The sequence below is a fragment of the Elgaria multicarinata genome, chromosome 6, assembly GCF_023053635.1.
Source record: "Elgaria multicarinata webbii isolate HBS135686 ecotype San Diego chromosome 6, rElgMul1.1.pri, whole genome shotgun sequence".
Classification (NCBI taxonomy): domain Eukaryota; kingdom Metazoa; phylum Chordata; class Lepidosauria; order Squamata; family Anguidae; genus Elgaria; species Elgaria multicarinata.
In genome coordinates this window covers 23,860,930-23,883,084 of record NC_086176.1, presented here as the reverse complement: position 1 = coordinate 23,883,084, position 22,155 = coordinate 23,860,930, and the positions used below count along the sequence as shown (strand labels likewise).

General features: G+C 41.9%; 1 protein-coding gene across 5 annotated transcripts in view; it reads right to left on the bottom strand.

The window, feature by feature from the left end:
* RAD23B (RAD23 homolog B, nucleotide excision repair protein) overlaps window positions 1-22,155 on the bottom strand; it is a 33,600-nt gene that overhangs the window by 5,781 nt on the left and 5,664 nt on the right. For 2 of the 5 annotated variants that reach the window (XM_063129165.1, XM_063129160.1), the window contains exons 2-7: window positions 12,534-12,615; window positions 10,581-10,660; window positions 8,455-8,732; window positions 7,100-7,155; window positions 3,500-3,627; window positions 365-506 (exon numbers count right to left, since the gene is read on the bottom strand). In XM_063129165.1, coding sequence (XP_062985235.1) covers window positions 365-506; window positions 3,500-3,627; window positions 7,100-7,155; window positions 8,455-8,732; window positions 10,581-10,660; window positions 12,534-12,615 — 766 coding nt within the window. The remainder of the gene's footprint in view (window positions 1-364; window positions 507-3,499; window positions 3,628-7,099; window positions 7,156-8,454; window positions 8,733-10,580; window positions 10,661-12,533; window positions 12,616-22,155) is intronic. The other 3 variants (XM_063129164.1, XM_063129159.1, XM_063129163.1) reach the window with 2 other exon arrangements.

The window sequence follows — 22,155 nt, the reverse complement described above, 5'->3', positions numbered from 1 at the left end:
GATTCAGTTTGTCAGTCACATGCTAGAGACCACTATTACCAATGGAAAGGGGAATTTGTTAATCTGCCTGCCTAGAACAGCTGTGTGATGGAACCTATTCCCAAGATAGAGTGGTGTCTATCAATTGGGAAACCTAGACTTGCGTCTCCTTTATATTTCTAAGAATGTGCCTTCAGAGCTCCATCTGTAGCAGGCACCACCAAGGACCGCTTGCTTTTCTGCAGACTCGTACTACGGAAAAGAAAAGGACAAAGGTGAAAGATTCAAATCTTAAGGAAAAAGAGCCGCCATGGGGAGATTATCTGAGTAGTCAGATGGTGGTTCTACAGATCAGCAGGGACCTTTTGAAATATGGCTACATTACCTCCTGTAGAGCTAGTAGTAGTTGTAGTAGTAGTAGTAGTAGTTGCTGCAGCTGCTGCTACTGCTGAAGATGGAGAAGCACCAGTGCTGGCTGCTTGAGGGGGATCAGCCATACCTTGATTTTCCCTATCCCCAGGGATACCCTAAAATGAGTACAGTCGTATTAAAGAATCAAGTTTAACCAGCCTTTAACATTTACTTAGCGTTATGTACTATGCAAAGGGCTGTTGGGAAATAACACTGGGTTGGATCCAATCAAGTGAAGGAAAGGGAAATAACTGGTGGAACGGATTTCTTCTTGCCTCTATTGCCCCCCCCCCCAAAAAAAATCAATTCCAGTAGGGAGGCCCTCTGGAGAAGATTTAGGATGCGTGTGTGTTTGTGTGGGGGTTTTTTTGTGGGGGGGAGATTGGGAAGCTCGGTTGCGTGACTGGAAGTCTATTGTGTGAACAGACATTTTGCTCATGCTATATTGGATCCAAACCAATGTACTTCAATGAATGTCCACAATCACAAATTACTTCCATTAACGTCCAAAAAATAGGATACATATTTTCCCTCTTCTTGGAAATTCACAAGTGAATATTTATCATCACATTTAGATGACTCAGCACTTACCAGTGTATCCAGATTCAGACATTCACAAAGTTTGTCTGAGATTGTCAAATAAGTTCATAGCAAGGGCTGAAGAGAACGCCTCTACAATAGAGGTTTCACTGCAACCGCTGACACTGTTGGCAACAGCAGATTTGCATGCAGGGAGCTTCACTGGGTCAAGGATGAGAGGATTTTCTTCCACAATGCCTACATTTTGTAAACTAGGGGTGGGCAGAAAGCTGATAGCCAGATAGTTTGGATTCAACTCCCAGCTTTCCTAACCATTGGCCATGCTGGCAGGGGCTTCTAGGAGTTCAAACAAGTCCCAAACATCTAGAAAGCTACCTTCTGCCCACTCAGTCTTAAACCACTAAAATCAAAAGTCATATCCAGGCTTTGAGACAAATACTTTTAATCAAAGAAAAACTGTGACCAAGACATGAAGAACTGCACAACTAATTCCACGCACGATAGGAAGCCTCGGGCTTGCTCTTCTCAAACTACAGGTAGCATAGTATATCGCTTGACCAAAGATAGAATACACCCCACTGAGCATGAATAAGCTCTTGGAGAACTTATTTAACCTAAAATAGCTGTTTGGAAGCTGGCCCATATCATCACACATAATGCAGACAACTGACATTTCCACATTTTAAGCACTCCTGATTTTTTCAAAGCAATACATTTTCCTTCTACATGCTGTACTAAAAAGCTTTTGGCATGTAGAAACTACCAATGTGGAGCTTCCGCAACCAGTGAGATTACTTTTCACATGACTTGGAAATATCACTTAAGACATATTTGAGTATTTTTCAGTAAAAAAACCTCAAATACAAACCAAGGCCAAAATCATGAACTAGGAATACAAAGTCCAATCTACACTGCATCAAAGGAGTTCAAGTCCAAAGAACAATTTGTATAGAGTAAACTACACAACCAAATTAATGTAGCAACACAAAACAGCACAAAAATACTGAAAAATGAATTGCGATTTATGAAAGGCAGGGATTTGCACATTCTTCCTGAAGGAATGGAATCAGTTACCTAGGGAGGTTGTGGGCTCTCCCACACTAGAGGCCTTCAAGAAGTAGCTGGACAAGCATCTGTCGGGGATGCTTTAGGGTGGATTCCTGCATTGAGCAGGGGGTTGGACTCGATGGCCTTGTAGGCCCCTTCCAACTCTGCTATTCTATGATTCTATGAATCAATGCCTCTATTTTACTTTCTCTATGAAAACTGCTGCATTCCTATTATGGTGCATACAGGGGTGGGGAACTTGGGGGGGCCCACCACCTCACACACCACAGAAAGGTTTCTTGGTGTGTTTTTACAGGGAAAGTGGCATTTATCCCCTCCTAGGATTCTGTAGTAGCTATGGATCCCTAATAGTTATTTCTTTTGGGGGGGGCGGGGGGTTGCCTGGCAAACTGCACCCTGACAGCTGTGGGTTATCTGGGGAACAAAGAAAACCCCCAGAACTTCCCAAAGGTGCCTAGTCATGGTGTAGAGTAGGGAGCCTCCTCCAGAAACAGAGGCAACAGTGCAGCTGAACCATTTAGTTCCAACCCTGACACAGGAACAAAAGTGACGGTACTTTCTACAGAAATCAGTTATACAATTCTACTATGAAGAAATGACACAAATAGGTTCAAAATTATGGCTCTTATCTTCAGACTGCTTTTGCTATATTCAGCCATTTCAGATAACTTAGAAACGGCCTTCCTTGTACTATTAAGGAGCCTTGTCCAATGGTTTCATGGAATAAACAATATTCACATTTTTTCCAGCTCCATGATGAACACACTGCATGTGTAGGAGAGAGAGCTTCATACACAATTTTCTTAAGAGACAGATAAGCAATGCAGCAACTCGAGTGACTTCAGGAGCAGAGCTTTGCATTTCTAGTAGTAGAAATACATACTTCAGAAATCACCTCTAAGGAAGTTATATACGACAGGTCTCTTATTCTGGAACAGCTTTCCCCAATGTGGTGCTCTCCAGATGTTTTGGACTACAACTCCCATCAGCCGCAGTCAGCATGGACAATCGTTAATGATGGGAGTTGTCCTCCCAAACATCTGAAATGCACCACCCTAGCGAAGGCCCTTATAAAATCCTACCATTCACAAAATCAAGCCACCACTGAACACTTAACAAATGAACAGGGAAATCATGAAAGCTGGACTAAATACTGCCCTTTTTACTTGCTTTATAAAAAGCTTTTCAGAGATTATTTTCAAATGGTTTTGCAGCCCATGTGGCCACACTTTTTAAAGAACAGCAAAGAGAGATGCGATGCAGTTCTTTGGATTTTGACTGGACATGTCATTTGTTAGAACAGTGAAAAAGAAAATAAATCAACACATGCTCAGTTTCTTGCAGAAGGATTCTGAAACTCATTATTGAACTAAACCAAAGTCTTAATCCTTATAACCTCCATGTGTTGGATTTGCCTTCTCTTAATAGCTATGTTAAAATCAAGGTAATTCAATGGCAGATAAAATACAGTAAATTTTGAAAATCAGAAGACTAATCTCACCATTAGAAGGTACTCCACCGCTCTGTCAGGATTGTTGAAGCTGGCTCTCAGTGCAGCAATTACTTGCTCTCTCTCATATCCCATTGACATGATCTCAGTCACCATATTTTCATAGGATTGACCTGTAACTAGGAAGATCAGAGAAGCAAAGGTTGGAAAGAGGAAGGATAACTGCAGACTGGGGGTTGGGGTGAAAGAAACCGGCATATTCAGTCAAGGAAATGAGGACAGATCAGGCTTTGTATTAAAGAACTTCGTATTATGGCAGCCTGGATCCTGGCAAAATGACACTGTTCCATTCTATCTTAGATTGCTGTAAGTATTTGCAACACTCAATGTATTATTAATTTGAACAACTCTCCCTTTTTATTCTTACCTTGAAAGAACATTTCTGATTTAAGAAAGCTCTCTAATGTGCAAGGCTGAATATAGAGGCAAGGCTGCCAGGTTGTTGTTTTTGTCACAAACAACTACAAAAACTATACAGATAATCAACTGAAATTGAGGACTGGCTAAGAACTCTAAACTACTTCAAGAAAGTGAGAGGAGGCATGACAGGGCTAATGTGGATTAATGAACTGCCCAGAGAGCTTCGGCTATGGGGCAGTATATAAATGCAATAAATAAATAAACAAATAGTTAAATAGGAGGAACTCCTCATCTTCACGAACACATTTTTCAATTATCAATAAATATTAGTTGTGGTTAAAAACCAGTTGGGGTAAAAACATTTAGAAACTTAACAGTCCTACACAAAAATGCTCAAGAGGCTAAAAACCACAAAATGCTGGCCCTGTCATATTCCCATAACCAACACAAGCTGTCTGTCAGTTTCCCCTACTTTCTTACTCTAGCAAGCCTGGATTATTTACCACAGAAGTGGGAACCCCTCCGTGGTGTTGTTTAAGCCTGAGCACTGCATGCTCTTGCAGGCAGGCTTCTGGAAATCACATGCACACATTCTACCCACCACCACCCCGCAATCTACACACATCCATCCATCCAGATCATGCTTTCCTTGTCTCCTCTTGCCCATGGTTCTGCTGTTTCCCAATCAGCTGAGAGGTAGGTGTGTGTGAGTGTGTGTGTGTGTGTGTGTGTGTGTGTGAGAGAGAGAGAGAGAGAGAGAGAGGGAGAGATCACAGGGAGGCGAAGTTCAAACATCTCTAGAGTCTCTCCCCTGCCTCACTCCCTTGATGGTGGTGGGAAACAGCTGAGAGGCAGGGGAAATGTGCTTGTAGAGAATGGCTTGAGCCTGGGAAAAGAGGCAGAGGGTCTGAAAGGGTGAGTGTGTCTGTAGGCCACACATTCACTAACCCATTTTACAATATGGCGACTCCCCATAAGTTTAACATATTTTACAATATGGCAACTCCCCCTTCCCGATCCTCCCAGAATGCAGGACATGGAATAACGGGCTCAAGTTAAAGGAAGCCAGATTCCAGATGGACATCAGGAAAAACTTCCTCACTGTTAGAGCAGTACAACAATGGAATCAGTTACCTAGGGAGGTTGTGGGCTCTCCCACACTAGAGGCCTTCAAGAAGCGGCTGGACAACCATCTGTCAGGGATGCTTTAGGGTGGATTCCTGCATTGAGCAGGGGGTTGGACTCGATGGCCTTGTAGGCCCCTTCCAACTCTGCTATCTGATGATTCTAAGTAATGGGCAGAGGAAAGTTTAATTCACCTGTCTGGTAATCTTCCTTGAATAGGTATCTGAATGAAATTTGGAACTTATTATTCAGGACATAATTCTATGTTTCAAGTTAACACCACTAAGATTACATTCTGCTGAAACACTGGACTGTGGTGCAGTATATGAACAGGGAACATTGGGGGTAAAACTTCAGAACTAGGCACTGGTGTATGCGATTGAAGACACCCCACCCAAAACAGGTGATCCAAGGACAGCACAGATCAATTAAAAGCTTATAGCAGGCAGAAATTAAGAGGAAATGAAAGAAATTAATCTAATTCATAATATACAACTTCCCCAGTATCCAATTTTTTTAAAAATGGTAATTTCTGGGGGGAAATCAGTAGTTATTCAATCTCAAAAAAGAAAATTTCTCAAAATGAGAGAAGTTTAAGTAAAATGCACAAGAAGAGTCATGAATCTTAAATCCATTCATAAAGCTTATGGAAATGATACTGGAGGCTCAAAATGAACATGATGACAGAAGGCACAAACAAGCCTAAGAAGAGTGATCAAAAGCGAAAGATGATAAAAGCAATATAACATCAGAGCCAAAGATTGTAAAAGCAAAAGACTTCTTTAAAGTAGGCGTCTGGACAAAAGAGAATAAGAAGAAGCAGCACACCCTCCTTCAAGTCCAATGTGAAATTTACAATTAGGAAACTCAAGCCAAAGTTTATGAAAAATGAGAAAAACAGAAACCTAGCAGTAGGAACATGAGACAAAAAAACTAGTATAGCCTTCCCCAACCTTGTGCTTTCTACGTATTTTGGACTACAACTCCCAGAACTGTCCATTGGTTATCTTAGCTGAAGCTGACGTTCAACACATCTATAGGGCACCAGTTTGGGCAAAGTTGAAGGAAGCCTGAGAAACTGCGCGTAGGTATATTGAAGCTTATGGCCATATTATACCACAAGAATGGAAATAACAACAACAACAAATTATTTGTTACCCGCCTCTCCCTCTGGATTGAGGCTGGGTACAACACAAATGCAAACACCATAAAACACATAGAATTAAAACATTTGAAACAAACACATTATTAAAAGCAGCACATTATTAAAAGGCATCTTCAAATTCAACTGGGTAGGCGAGATCAGTCTTTATAGCTTTTTTAAAATCTGGAAGACAGTTAAATTGATGAATCTCTCCCAGCAAGTCATTCCATAATGTGGGAGCGGCAGAGGAAAAGGTCCTCTGGGTAACAGTTGACTGGAGCAAATTCTTCCCATAGGACCTGAGTGTGTGGGGAAGATTGCACAGCAGAAAGCGATCCCACAGGTAGCCTGGACCCAAACCATGTAGGGTTTTAAAAGTGATAACCAACACTTTATACTTTGCCCGGAAACTAATTGGCAGCCAGTGAAGAGATTTTAAAACTGGCGTAATGTCACCCCCAGGTGTACCAGTGACCAGCCCGGCTGCCATATTTTGAACTAGTTGAAGTTTCCAGACTAGGCACAAAGGTAGCCCTATGTAGAGCACATTGCAGAAGTCCAGTCTCGAAGTTACCAGCGCGTGCACTACTGCCTTTAGGTCTTCCGACTCTAGGAAGGGGCACAGCTGGCGTATCAGCCGAAACTGATAGTAGGCACTCCTGGCTGTCGCATCTATCTGGGCTGTCATTTGGAGCGACGGTTCCAGAAGCACCCCCAAGCTGCGAATGCAGTCTTTCAGAAGGAGTGTAACCCCCATCCAGAACTGGTTGACATACCTCCAAACCCAGGTTATGGTTACCTTAGATAAACCCAAGCGATTTCCGTGTTAAAATAGTCACAAAAAGTGGAATTTCAAAGCAACATGCCAGCGTCAATGACTGCAGAAGTAGAAAAGAAGCAATAAACTTTTTTGTCAATCTTTTATAGAAGAGCCACTCAATCAACTCTTAGAAAACGCTTACCGAGTGCACTTGTAGCATCCTCAAAGAGATTTGATCGTGAAGTATCACCTGTTGTACTATAACAGAATGAAAACAGTTAACAGGTGCCACTTCCTTGAAACACGCTCATATACTTTTAGAGTTAAAATTATTTATTAAAAAATTACCTATAAAGGACCTAAAATTTCTAGGCACTATACTAAAAATAGTAAAAGCAGGCCTTGTGTGCAAACATCTTGTTTTACCTAATTAAAATATGCTAGTAGACCAGTATTGTCCAAATATTCCTTCCCTGTACATGCAATCTAAGGAGATACAAATTACAATTAAGAAAAATGCTCAGATTTAGCTTATTGCTGACGATAGGAAGTCAACCAGTGTTATGAATGTGAGAATCAAAGTAATGCAAATCACACACTCAATAGTTGCACCCTTCCGCAAGTTGGTGCCTTCCAGGTGATTTAGACTACAACATCCATGTCTATTGATTTCTGCCAAAAGGACGAGTTAAATATATATGAATACGCGCCACCTTTATTCATCACTAATAGAGCCTCTACATTCTTCATTGTTTACTGAAAGTGATTGGGCAAACATTCACATTACCTTACAAATTAACATCTACAATGCCCTATTTGGCCACTTTTCAGGAAAAAATGGAAATGTTTACCAAGATATCAACTTGCACTCCAGTAAAATATTTAATAAAACTGACAGACAGTTTGGCTGACAGACAGGTAGTAAACTCTACTACTTTTGGTTAATGATGGGAAAAGCTGTATTATGCATTATTATTATTTCAGAAACACCTTGAGTGGGTAGATGTACAGGCTCCAAGAAATTAATGACCCTGTTCAGACCACATGCAAAACCATGGTGGTTAGGCCTTTTCAGCTAAACCAGCATGTGAACCATGACTTACCGTGTTGTATAAAGCATTCCTAACCATGGTGGCTATATAATCAGTTAAAACACATTCACTAACCATTTGCTACAAAAGGGTTAGCAGCCTAACCATGGTTTAGCATGTTGTCTGAACAGGCCCACTATCTGCTAAAAGCTCAAAGTAAGCCAACATCCTCCATATCTACAACCTTACACAATTTAAACTCAGTTAGAAATTTTACAGTTTAGTATACTATTAAGGAATATTTTCAGAACACAGTAAAAACATTTTTATAATGTAAAAATGCATTTGCACTCTGTATTAAAACAGTGGTTTTATTAGCTTTTAATAAAATTATACAGAGAAGTGCAGAGTGTAGCTGAGCAGAGAAGCTGCAGAGTTTTGTTGTCCTTCAAGGAATCAGCAATGCCAAATTTGTTCTGATTTGTGACGAGAAGCAAAACCCTAGTTTCCAACAATCTGCTCATACCTGTCTGTAGATGTTGGGCTGGTGTCAGCTAGTGTCTCTACTGGCTTATCCGCTGATTTCTCTTCTACAGGGGCACTTACAGATGCAGGTTCACAGGCCACTGCAGCTGGTGTTGAAGCAGCTGGTGCCGGTGCTGACACTGGTGCAGGAGCAGGAGCTGGGACAGTTGCAGGTTTTGGGGCTGCAGCAGCTATTGTAGAAGAGCTAACAGTAGTGGTGGTATCATTTGACTGCTGAGTTGTAGTTGGGGATGGAGCTGGAGCAGCTGCCGCTTTGGGCTATAAAGTAGAATAATTCTAAATGAATCAAATCCCCAAACCATCCTTTACTGTTCCTTGTAATCTGATAACATGCTCTAGTGAGCAGTCGTTTTATACACCTCTTTCAAGGCTCATCTGGAAGTTACATCAATCACAGAGATGAGGTTTTAAAATCACTCCCAAAGACTGCTGCTGTTGTGTTGCAAGCATCTTCTATGACAGTCTTCTCCATAAGAGTTTTGAAGGAAATGTTTGCATTAGCATGGAGAAAACTTAGTCGTTTTACACAAAATGTTTCACAAATAACAGTAGCTACTTGGAATTTCTTAAAGTTGCAACTATGAAAGTTAAACCTGTGATATATCTGAATAAAACCATTCATTGTATGACCAGAATATTAAGTACATATTTGTATCACTGCAAATGACATGGAGCACTACAAGTTTGGCACCCTTCTGTTCAACACTCCCAAAGCAACTTCCCATGCAGTTATTCTAAATTAATTTATTTAAGCCAGCTGACATAAACACAGTTATGAACCTACTAACAGAGCAATAGTTTTCAAACTGTGTGGTTTCAGAGTATCCTGCCTTTCTTGCAACTTACCAGAGATTCTCACAAAGCGAGGATTAGTGGTGGTAGATGAGTTCTGCTGAAAGATAGCTTGCTCACCATTACCAAACTAATACTGCAGTAGGCAGCTCAATGCATGCCAGGTGTGTTCCAAGACACACTCCCAATCCACAAACAGTGATAAAGAGGGTCAACAGATTGGACAAGGACCACGTACTAATTGAGCGTATGTCTAGGCATGTGATCTCAACACCACACAAATATACCTGGACAGATCTATGGAGGTTACTAAAAGGGACAAGTCATTGTGGAAAGGGTAAAGTATCATGACCCTTTCCTGCATAATTCTATACAATAAGCTAAACGCCTGCCAGTTAAAAAGCAAATGTTTTCTATCTTTCAGTGTTTTACTTGGAACACCATCAGGCTGTTTGAAAGCCAATTCATCAGAAACTTGTTTATCCAAAAAGCTGATTTGTCAGCCATCCAAATGTTCAAACAGACACAGTTAATAGGGTCACCAAGGTCTGGTCCTGCGTTCCGTTTATTGCTATCTATAGTAGCCTTTGGCAAGCCACATTCTCAGAGGAACATGGTGAATAATGAAAGACTATTACTGGTCAAGCAGCAAGTTCAATGCACATTATAGCTGATTGAGAAACCATTGCTCTATTTCATAGTCAGATCATTTTTCACTTTATGACTTTTTTTTTCCAAAGTAAACCGCCCCCCCCCCCCCACACACACACAACCTTAAAATCAGCCTGTTGTAATAGGCACTGAATTCGCCTGGCTCACATGATAGTGGGTTGAGGTGTGTGAATATTCAACCTGCAACTTATCATGATGTGAACCCAAGCACACGGTGGTTTGTAGCTGTGGTTAACAAACCACCTCAAATAAAGCTACAGTGGGCTGCAGTGATCTTGCAAGCAGCAAGCCCATAGAAAAATCATGCTGTAACTCAAGTTTGCAAGAATTTGCTGACTGCTGATGTGGCGATTCAGATTGAAGGCATATGTTACAAAGGCAAAACAAAAAGTTAACTTAGAACAAAATTTTAGATAATGGCGTTCTAAGATTACACAAGGTTAGAGAGGGTGAGTGGAAAGCAGAGAAAGTCCTTGCGTTAAAGTCCTTGCATCCGCAATAAGAAAATTCTTGCAAACTTGAGTTACAGCACAAGTTTCAATATGCATTTATTTTGATGTCCTTGTAGTACTGAATATTCTGTTAATTTTTTTTTACAAGACCCAGAACACCTCAGCGTAAAAGTGATGAACAGTAACTTACTTTTGTCACCATAACCACCACAAAGTTCTTTTCATCAATTTTGTATTCTTTAAGAGCAGTATCATCATTAAGGATTTTACCTAGAAAATTAGAGACATTTAATATGAGATTAGCGTTCCTTAGCAATTAGTATAATCACATAGAAGTGATAAGTAATGTGCTCACATTACTTACTTGTAAGTAGAAACAAACTGCAGTACTCATTTAAAAACTAGAACTACTCAGGGAGCAGGTTTTCTGAAACTGCCACACAAATAGCAAGTCCACTGTTTCTATGCCTCTCACTTACTGGCCTACGGGGTGGTGAAACAGTAATAGATGCCATGCTGCAAGCTATTATATAAAAACTTCTTAGTTGTCTATTTTCATGCTATGGTCAATTAATTCATTACAGTTGTCTAAGCATTCTTTCTAAAATTCCACCCTGTACTAAATTTCACTGTAAGTACAGATTGGTTATTTTCAATGTAACATCCATTGCTCTAACAGTTTAACCAGACAAGTGCATAATTTCTACCAACTTAATGGGTTTTCAGAATTACCAGGGAAAGCAAAAATATTCATCTAACTGAAGTCAGCTAGTACACAAAACCAACACAAAAACTGTTTAAAATATCAGGCATTTTTTGCCAGAAGTCCATGGCACATGACGGATTTGTTATTGACACAAAGCCACTTCACACTTTGTGAAAGCTGTATGCACAGCATCTACACAGGTGCTAAACCAGCATTTTTCCAGTAGACTCATCTACGTGATAAGATACATTTCTACATAGGTAATAAGACTTTCCTAGCATGTGCCCACTTCATACCTAGGAATACATTTCTACCTGGCACACTATTTACATGACAGAAAACACTAAATGTGTTTGAATAGCCATGGCAAACAACGTTTATGTAAAATGTGAAGCAGTCCTGGGACGATGAAACTAACTAAAAGGTGCACAGGACCTTGATAATCTGCTGTCATGATAACCAAATTATGGATAGCAGGGCTGTCAAAAGCCTACCATGAACCTGCCTACCCATTGTCAATCTTCTTCAGTGATGTGGTTGGCAAATTTTCCAAAATGGAAAATTCTTGAGTGCCTTACATAACATGATTTCCCCCCTTAAATATTTTATGTCAAATTGTGTTTTATATGGATAAAAAAATAACATAGATTAGCTTCTTAGCTTTGTTACTAAATACAAGTAATATAAATGTGCTAAAGCAGATCACTCGCTCGGGTATCAGAAAAATTTCCAGGAACTGAGATAAGGTGGGAACCCCCTTGCACATGCGCAGTACAGCGTGGGGGAGGGGTTCCCGTCTAAAACACCTCAGCTATAGAACTTTTTTCCCGAATGAAACTCCGCGCAGGCGCAGAGCCTACTGTTGTGTGATGCACAGAGACCACGAAGAAGAACAGAAAAATTTCCAGTACAAACTTAAAATTTCGAGATCCAAATAACTGCAAATTAGATTTCTTTCTCCAGAAAATTTTCCAATTTAACTTTTTCTTGATCCTTTCATTGGAATTGTTAATGCATAGGAACAGAAACACAGTAAAACTGGTTTCGTCCTACTTCAACCATCTATGACTTTCATCAATTTCTACACTGAATGACATGTTCAGATTACACATAGCCCAACTTTATTACAATTCGTCTAACTTGTACAAGTGCAGCAGCTTATGCATGATTCTTCAGAACGAAGTTATACGATGTTCAGTGGAGCTTTCTTCCAAATATATGTGCATACAAGCAAAGTAAACAGGAAAATACTTTTTTTTCCTTTTCCACAATCCATCAAAGCAAAACTGACTCACTCTTAAGATTTAATCCAAGTTCCTCCTCCAAGCTAGGTAAGTGTCTTATGCTATTCACTTGCTATTTCAAGAATTGATTAGAGAGGTCCCATTTTCTCTCCAACCGACATTTAAAAATAGTCTTTAGATGTAAATACATTACCTGCATATATTAACTTTTGGCCAGCTACTGGAAAAGCATCTTTTCCCTTTTCTGATTCAATCTTCTCTTTCAATGCTTTTACCTATAACGAAGAGTTCTAGTTAGAACAAGATTCATAATTTATTTCAACAGTATTTTAAATATATATGCACACACACACACATATAAAATCAAGACAACTATGATAGCAGCATTTTCTAAGGAAAGCAATATTAACATACATTGACCCCAGTGGCTTGTTGTGAGCCGCAGTACCAAAAGGTTACTTGAAAGTTGCTTAACCCTCCAACAAGCCATTGCTGCCCAGACTCAGACAACATGCTAAGCCGCAGCTGGGTGTTGAATGTGCAAATTGCCCCAGCACACAATTCACCATAGCCGTTGTGATCATTCAAGCTGGCCAACTGCTTTCCAGCTTATGATTAAAACACTAAGTAACTATTAGCAACTAGTTCTGGAAATTTCTCAGCATTCAGACATGGACGCCAAGACCCATGAACAGAAGGAAATTTATGGAAGGGGACTTTCCCATTCCTGCACCGCTGGAAAAGCAGAGCTCCTCAAATACATTGCCTCTGCAGATTTTGGGTGATTTACCATTCCCACTGCAGCACCCCTGGTAACCCATGACTAATGTAAACCATTCTCGATAAACAGATTTTACTCCTTGCCATCCCCTCACAAGAGTACATGAGATCTTTATCATGCTAGCAATGTCCAAAGAAATCTTAAGGTAGCCTTCAACTCAAGTGTCTTATCCTATTTCTGCTTTAATTTGTGATTTAAATCGACACAAACATTTCTAAATATATTTTCGCTCAAAATACACATAAATGTTGAGCAAAGAACTGAGCTGGAACATTTAGGAAGTGCGAAAGCAGATGAATAATTAAATTCTAATCCGCACATTAATCCAGGAGATGCAGATCAAGTAGTTCGTGAAAGAATTTGCAAACCGAGGAAAACAACAGAAGACACTACCTTACAATAGCAACAACAAGGAGCTTGGAAGCTTATCTTTATGCCTAAGACCACTCATGCACTTTAGTCAGAAAGAAAAATCAGAGTTCCTGACAAAAGAAATGCTAACTGATACTTTGAACTAGCTTTGTTCCCTCTTCATTCCTGTCTCTGTTCAAAATCATGCTCAAGGTAATCTAACAGCACTGCTGCATATTCCCAATGTTAGAAGTCAGGGTTCTTCTGACTATGGCTTGTATCCAATATTTGTCCTACATAGAGTAGACTTATTCAAATGAATGGAACTTCAAATAGACTACCATTGGATACAACCTCATATCTTGGGTGCTAAAACTTGAAAGTGGTTTTCCAAGCTGCCTCTGAAAATATGTACATGAAAAATTGCAGAACTGCAAATGAATAAAATGAAGACTTGTAAATCAAAACCTATAAAACTGATCTGAACAGCATTCAACAAGCATGATCTTTTATTTAAATCTATTGCCTGAAAGGAAATAAAATTTTCAGGAGTTATCTATGAGTATATTTCAAGCCCAAGAAAGAAAATATGACAAGCTATAACTTCAAGAACCATTATTTTTGCAAAGTTATATGAAAATGGTTCAGTGCAGAAGCCATGAAAAATGCTGCTAAGCTCAACCAAACCTATATAAAAAAAGCATTATGCGTATAATATTTTAAGTGGTAAGGTTACTTTTGAAATAAAAATAGCAATCAGGAAAAGTTCTCTCAAATTCATCCATTCTGCAAACAATAAAAGTTCTCATTTATTAAAGCTTTAATCCTTTGCATGATTACTTGGGAATACATTCAGCCAGTAAATTCAGCCATAGGATTGGGTTGTAAATGTTAGAAAATACCTCCAAGTGTTAGTTGATATAAAAAGATGCAGGAAATACACATTATAACTTAGTGCTAACTATTTCCAAAATTATACCTTTTATTAATAAGACTTACATGATTTTTTCTCAAACCCCACTAAGTCCCCCCACATTATATTGATGACAACGCATATTATCATTTGCTACCCAACATCTGACCACCATGCAATATAGAATAGTAGTACAGTTCCAGCTTCTAGATTCCCTCGGGAATACATGTCAAACATTTGGCTGACAAAATAAACCTCTAAGATATTTCCCCCTACCAAACACTAACCCATTTTTTAAAACAACAACACGACACCACCACTGTAAGTTGATTAAGCTTGGGTCTTGAAAAATCTCCCAGGGGAAATTCTAAATTCGTAACGAGCCACTAAACACAACTTTCCTAAAGGATTGAATATTTTAGGTGTTTTCTCAGCTGATCTGAGAGATCTTGATGGGATAGACATTTAAGGATTTATCAGAACCAGTTGCTGGGGAACATGGGTGGGAGGGTGCTGTTGCACCATGTCCTGCTTGTTCATCCCTGGCCGATGGCTGGTAGGCCATTGTGTGAACAGAGTGCTGGACTAGATGGACCCTTGGTCTGATCCAGCATGGCACTTATGTTCTTACTTTAATCATATCTGGAAGACAACAAAGAGCCACTGATGATGTAGCATTGAGGTTACAAAGGTAAATGACAGCCACAGGTCCAAATAAGAATGAAAAGAGAGTGTTTTAACAGTAAGAACTGTAAACAAATACTCAAAGCCAATGAGGAAATTTGAAAAGCAAGTTATACAATTGGATCCAGGAACACTCCAAAGCGATAATCCTCAGAGGCCAAATCCTATCAATGATAGGTGTCTTATTCCTCTTACAGGTCACATGACTTGCTGACTATAATTATATCTAGCTCAACTGCTTCCACCAGATAAAATATGCTTCAAGTTTAATGAAGTTAGAAAACAGACAAGATTCAATGCAGAATATTGCTTGAGCAGAGATTAGAACAGAAACTAACCAAAAATTAGAATTAGATTCTTCAAAATGTATCCAAAACAATTTCTTGAAGAGATTAAGGTTCACCCATTGGCCATCCTGATTGAGGACTATAGGAGCTCAGGTGTAAAATATCTGGAGGGCACCAGATTGAGGAAGGCTGTCCCAAAGCAACAAGTGAGTTTAGATCTGTAAATAAGTATTGCTTATTTTTAAATTTTTGTTATAGAAAAAATGGCTTCAAGATTTCCAGGACCTTTACATCTCTAAAGGGATTTGGTAGTTTAATACTATTTAATAAAAATTGCTTGGGACATGTTTTCTTCTATAGCTCACTTAAGGAGACCATTTGTATGGTTTAAAACAGCCGCAGGAACCTTTTAGCTTTTTTAGCTAGTTGAATGTGAGTTTATGATGAAGTTGGGATCTATGTTCAAATACCTTTGGTGGCAACAGACTCTCAGTACTTGATATTGTAAGATGTGAAGCAACCATACTTCACATGCAAACGATTCCAGGTTCAGTTCCTGACATTCAGGTCTTGGAAAGATCATTGTCTAAAATCCTGGAGAGCTGGCTGCCAGTCAGTGAAGATGGTACTCAGCTAGATGGGCCAATGTTCTGATTTGATAAAATGTTATTTATTAGATATATTTTTAAGCAACCCTTCAGAGCGGAAACCCTCCCAAGGCAACTTACAATATTAAAATCCATTTAACAAAAAAGATACAGAAATAAGGCAGCACCCATTCAGAAACCAAACACCAGCAATATAACGTTACTAAAAGCCTACAACATAATTGCCGCTACAGAGCAGAACATTCCAATATAATATAGCTTACTGTGTTGCCCTATTTATTAAACAGCTGCTGTGCAGGTACCATAACTTCCATTGTTCTTCTGGCTAGGATAAGTGCTTTCTGATAAATGTCTATCAGTAAAAGATATATTGGATCAATAGTTTTATCAGAAATGGAAGAAGAACAGGTTGCTTACCTGTAACCATGGTTCTTCGAGTGGTCATCTGTGCAGTCACACTATGGGCTCTGCGCTTGCGCCGAGCCTGTACCTCGGAAAGGTTTGTAGCTGAGAAAAAACGTTATTTAGGCGGGAACCCCTCCCCCACCATCCATTGCGCATGTCCCGCGCGTTCCCGCCTTACCCTCAGTTCCTTTGCGACATGTTATGAACCGAGAGAAAGGCAGGCCTCTTCTGCATCAGAGACACCGAAGAGGGGATGGTGGGTGGGTTGTGTGACTGCACAGATGACCACTCGAAGAACCATGGTTACAGGTAAGCAACCTGTTCTTCTTCTTCGTGGTCTCTGTGCATCACACTATGGGCGAGTACCAAGCTATGACTTACCGGTGGAGGGTCGGTGTCATTGTAGAACTGCTGAGAGGACTGCTCTGCCGAAAGAAGAGTCATTGCGAGACCTGGTATCAACGTTGTAGTGTCTGGCAAAAGTCAGTGGTCGTGACCACGTAGCAGCCTTGCAGATGTCGATTAGAGGGATTCCCTTGGCGAATGCTGTGGATGTGGCTAGGCTTCGAGTGGAATGAGCTTTGACCCCATGTGGGAGCTCGAGCTTAGATAATTGGTATGCAAGTTTGATGGTATGTGTTATCCAAGCTGAGAAGCGTTGTATGGAGACATTTTGACCTTTCTCTTTTCCACCATAACAAATAAAGAGTCTCTGTGATTTTCTAAATTGTTGTGTCCTTTCTTTGTAAAATGCTAGGGCGCGACGTACGTCTAGACAGTGAAGTCTCCTTTCTAAATCCGAAGATGGAGAAGGAAAAAAGGTGGGTAACACTATAGGCTGATTAATGTGGAAATCAGTAACCACCTTGGGAAGGAAGGTTAGATCTGGTCGGAGAACCACTTTATCTTTGTGAAAGATAGTGAAGGGAGGGTCGATGCGCAAAGCACAGAGTTCGCTAGCCCTTCTTCCAGATGATATTGCTGTTAGAAAGGCTGTTTTCCATGTTAAGAGATGTAAAGGAGCTGTTGCAAGAGGTTCGAAAGGTTTTGCAGTGAGTATGTTGAGGACTACAGAGAGGCTCCAACTTGGAGTTATTGGTTTGATGGGCGGAATGAGGTTCTTTAGCCCCTTCATGAACCGTTTTATTATGGGTGTAGAGAAAAGAGTCCTGTTGTTAATTTCTCCTCTGAATGTGGAGAGAGCCGCTAGGTATACTCTGATAGAAGTATATTTTAGACCTTTGTCATATAGGTGATGTAAGAAGCCTAGGATGTGTTGAATAGAGCAGGTGTTTGGTTGAAAAGAGTTGCGTTGTGCGAATTGGGTAAAGTAGTCCCATTTTCTTTGGTATGACTTTGTGGTTGATGGCTTTATGGCTGCAGATAGGATGGTCCTTATTTGTGGTGAAAAATTTGTTGAGGATATAGTAGTCTCTAAGGGTGGATTCTCCATGCTGTTAGATGGAGGGTCTGTATATCCGGGTGATGGATGAGGCCTCTGTTGCATGACAGCAGGTCTGTTGTTGGTGGTAGAGGGTAGAATATTCCCCTCGCTGCTTTGAGGAGAGGAGAGAACCAGGCTTGTCTGGGCCAACGAGGGGCGATGAGGATGCAGTCTGTGTTGTCTAGGATGATCTTGGTGACTACTTTGTGGAGTAGTGGAAATGGCGGAAATATATAGAAGAGGGTGCCTTGCCAGGTGTGGAGAAAGGCGTCTCCCATAGAATTGGTACCTATTCCTGCTCTGGAGCAGTATGCAGGGCATACGCTGTTTTCCTCTGAGGCAAAGAGGTCGATGGAAGGTTGGCCCCAGGTGCGAAAGAGGGTGTTTAATACAGGTTGTGCGAGATTCCATTCGTGTTGGAGATGGAACTGACGGCTTAATGTGTCTGCCAGGTCGTTGTTTGATCCTGCGATATGAAGAGCGGTAAGGCGAATACCTCGAGGGATCGTCCATTCGAGGAGGCGGAGAGTGAGGTTGACGAGGTTGGGAGAGCGAGTGCCTCCTTCCTTGTTGATATGCCAGAGAACTGTAGTGTTGTCTGTAACAATCTGAACATGTTGGTGAGATAGATGGTTCTCGAAGGCCAGTAAGGCCTTTTTGACGGCTTGAAGTTCGAGGAAATTGATGTGTTGTTTTGAGTCTTGTGAGGACCAGCGGCCTTGGATTTGAAGATTGCCGCAGTGGGCTCCCCAACCTATGGTGGAGGCATCGGTTGTGAGGACTCTCGAAGGCGGTGGCTGCTGGAAAGGAATGCCCTTTAGGAGGTGGTTTATGATGGTCCACCAGCGTAGGGAGCGAACGATGTCGTGAGGGACAGTGAGAAATACACGTCTTGCATCGCAGTCTTTGTTGTAGTGAAGAATGAACCATAGTTGTAGTGGTCTCATATGGAATCTGGCCCATTCGACTACGGCTACAGTGGAAGCCATGTGGCCTAAAAGTTGTTGAATGGCATGGGCAGAGGAGCGTGGAGCGGACATCACGTGAAGTGCTTTGTGCGTGAGGAGGCGCGCTCGGTCTCGAGGGAGATATGCTCTGGCCGTAGGTGCGTGGAGATAGGCTCCTATGAACTGTACCGATTGGGTTGGTTGTAGAACCGACTTTTCTTGGTTGATACAGAGACCCAGGTTGTTGAGGAGGGTGAGAGTGTATGATATGCTGTTGTGGAGGTCGGTTTTGGAGTCCGATACGATCAACCAATCGTCGAGGTAAGGGTATACCTCGATGCCTTGTAGACGGAGGTGTGCACATACTACGGCCATGCATTTGGTAAAAACTCTCGGGGCTGTCGATAGGCCGAACGGGAGCACCCGAAATTGGTAGACGTTGTCTCCTATGCTGAAACGTAGAAAGTGGCGGAAGGATTTGTTGATGGCAATATGAAAGTATGCATCTTTGAGGTCTATTACTGCAAACCAAGCGGTTTTTCTTAGAAGTGGGAGGATGGATTGCAGGGTGATCATTTTGAATTTCTTGGGACGAATGAATTTGTTGATGCCTCTTAAATCCAAAATGGGTCGAAGACCCCCATCCCTTTTGGGTACTGTGAAGTACCGAGAGAAGAATCCGTTTGCGCGAAGGTGGTGAGGGACTTTTTCGATTGCACCTTTGTGTAGTAGAGTGCGGGTCTCTTCTAACAGTGGTTGTGATGGAGTGGTGCGTTTTACGATGCCGATTGGTGGGATGGAGTCGAATTCTATGCGGTATCCTGTAAGGATGATGTTTAAGACCCATGAATCTGAAGTAATGTTTTCCCATGTGTGGAAGTAAGAGGCAAGGCGATCTTGGAAGTTGTGAGATTGGGGAGGCATGGCGTCAAAGGCGACGTTTGGTGAAGGTATCCGTTTTCTTTTGGGTACGGAATTTGGATGATGAGTTGGCTGGTTTCTTTTGAAACTGTTGAGAAGGTTGAGACCTTGGTAGTCTGTCAAAGGTAGGTCTTTGGGTGTATTGTTGTTGAGGTCGAAGCCAGCGTCTTGGTCTTTGAGGCTGGTGTTGCTGTTGAGAAGGGGTTAAGCCCATTCTTTTTGCGGTGTTACGTGCTTTTTGAACAGTATCGAGTTGTTCATCGGTTTTGGAGTTGAAGAGTCCCTCGGCATCGAAGGGGAGATCTTCGATGCGGGAGCGAGTCTCTGGAGTAAGAGTGGCTGAACGAAGCCATGCGTGGCGGCGTAAAGCAATAGAGCCAGTCATTAGTTTAGAGTAACAGTCTGCCTGGTGTCGAGTGGAGTTGGTCTGGAGTTTAGATAATCGGGACGCTTGGGCATGGAATGCGCGGGCGAGTTCTCGTTGGTCTTCAGGTAAGTAATCGCAAAGCGATCCGATTTTATCCCATAAGAATAGTTGATAGCGGGACATCAATGCTTGGTAGTTGGTAACTCTGAGACCAAGAGCTGCTGCTGAGTAAGCGCGACGTCCCATGAAGTCTAAGCGTCGTCCCTCCTTGTCTACTGGGGCAGTATGTGTCTTTTGGGATCTAGAGTGGGAGGATTCCACAATGATAGAGTTTGGTTTTGGATGGGAGAATAAAAATTCCACATCTTTGGTTTGGACTTTATACATAGACTCTAACTTACGTGATGTAGGAGTCATTGTTGAAGGCGAGGTCCAGGTTTGCTTTATTGTTTGAAGTAAGATGGGTGAGAAAGGAATCTCCACTGGGGTTGCTGATTCCGGGTATATTGCATCGAAAAATGGGTCCTGAATTTGTTCTTGCTGCTGTTGAGCGTCGACTCCTAATGCTGTAGCCATGTGGAGGATTTGTTCAGCGAAAGACCCCATTTCTTCTGATGGAGATGGGTGGTCTTTGGTTCCCACTGCGTCGTCTGGTGATGGCATCGACGGGGGGGAAGTGGATGCTGAGGAGGCATCGGAGTCATAGTCCTCAATAGGAGGTTGAAGTATGGGTCTTGGTGTTGTAGTCGCCGGAAGCAGAGGAAGCCGTTGGGAGGAAACCAATAGCGAGGTTGAGCGTGGCGGAACAGGGGGAAGTTGTGCCTCCTGTTCTACTTCTTGAACGTAGCGTTGTTGATGGTGTGTATCCGGGTATGGATCACGGTATCTTTCTCTCCTATAGTGGGGAGAGTAGTCCCGGTGTGTGTAGTAGTAATCGGAGTATCTATCCCAATCGTGAGGGGATCTGGATCGGCTGCGGTGCGATGCACGGTAGTACCGGTTGTAATGCTCCCTGTAATGTGGCGGGGAGTGTTGGTGAGATGTCGATCTAGGAGAGTATCGATCATGATAGTACCAGTCATGGTTCCGCTGTACGGGTACGAGGTCATCTGAGCGAGGTGGTTCTCTGTTAGAGGGATGTCGAGTTGGTGAACGTTGGTGCCCATGGTGTCGAGAAGGCGGTATTGCCTCTGCTCGAGTGTCCTGTTGAGAGACAGGAGATGGCGGAGAGGGTTCTGCCGGGGACAGAGGTTCCCTTATCTCGCCTTCAGACGTGGTAGAGAGAAGTTCAATGGTCGGGCGTTTGGCCAGGTTTGAACTCTCTGCCGTTGGTGGTAATTGAGACACGGCTACCAGTCTGCGTGATTGTGATGATTTCTTTTGTTTCTTTGGGTGAGGCTCTGGCGGGGATTTGGCTTTCTTTGCTTTCTTGGAGAGTTTCTTTGCTGTCGATACCGTAAGAGTTCGCGAAGTCGAAGGTGGCGGTGGAATTGTTGTCGGTATCGATGTGACGGTCGATGTCGAAGCTTTCGGTATCGAGGTCGTAGGGGACGCCATGTTTACGGGTTGGAGAGTTTGTTTCCAAAGTTGTGCTTTTAAGCGGTCTGAGCGGTGGCGTCTAGTTTGCTTAGAAAAAGCCTGGCAGTGGTGGCAAGTTTCTACTATGTGCGTTTCTCCAAGACAAAGGAGACAAAGAGAGTGCCCGTCTGCTGCTGGTAGCTTACTGCTACAACGGACGCATTTTCGAAAAGGGGCCTTAAGGGCCATACAAAGTAGAAGTTAGTAGTAGGATAGAAAAGAGAATAACTTTTTTTTTTTTTTTTTTTTTTTTTTTAGGAGGAAAAAAGGGTGCGAGGAGATTGGAGAAGAATTAAGTAAGAAAGAAAAGAGAATGGAAGAAAAAAACTCAGCTACTGCAAGAAGAAGCGAGGAGGAACCTTTCGACGAGGCGCTAGGTAAGGCGGTCGCAAAGGAACTGAGGGTAAGGCGGGAACGCGCGGGACATGCGCAATGGATGGTGGGGGAGGGGTTCCCGCCTAAATAACGTTTTTTCTCAGCTACAAACCTTTCCGAGGTACAGGCTCGGCGCAAGCGCAGAGCCCATAGT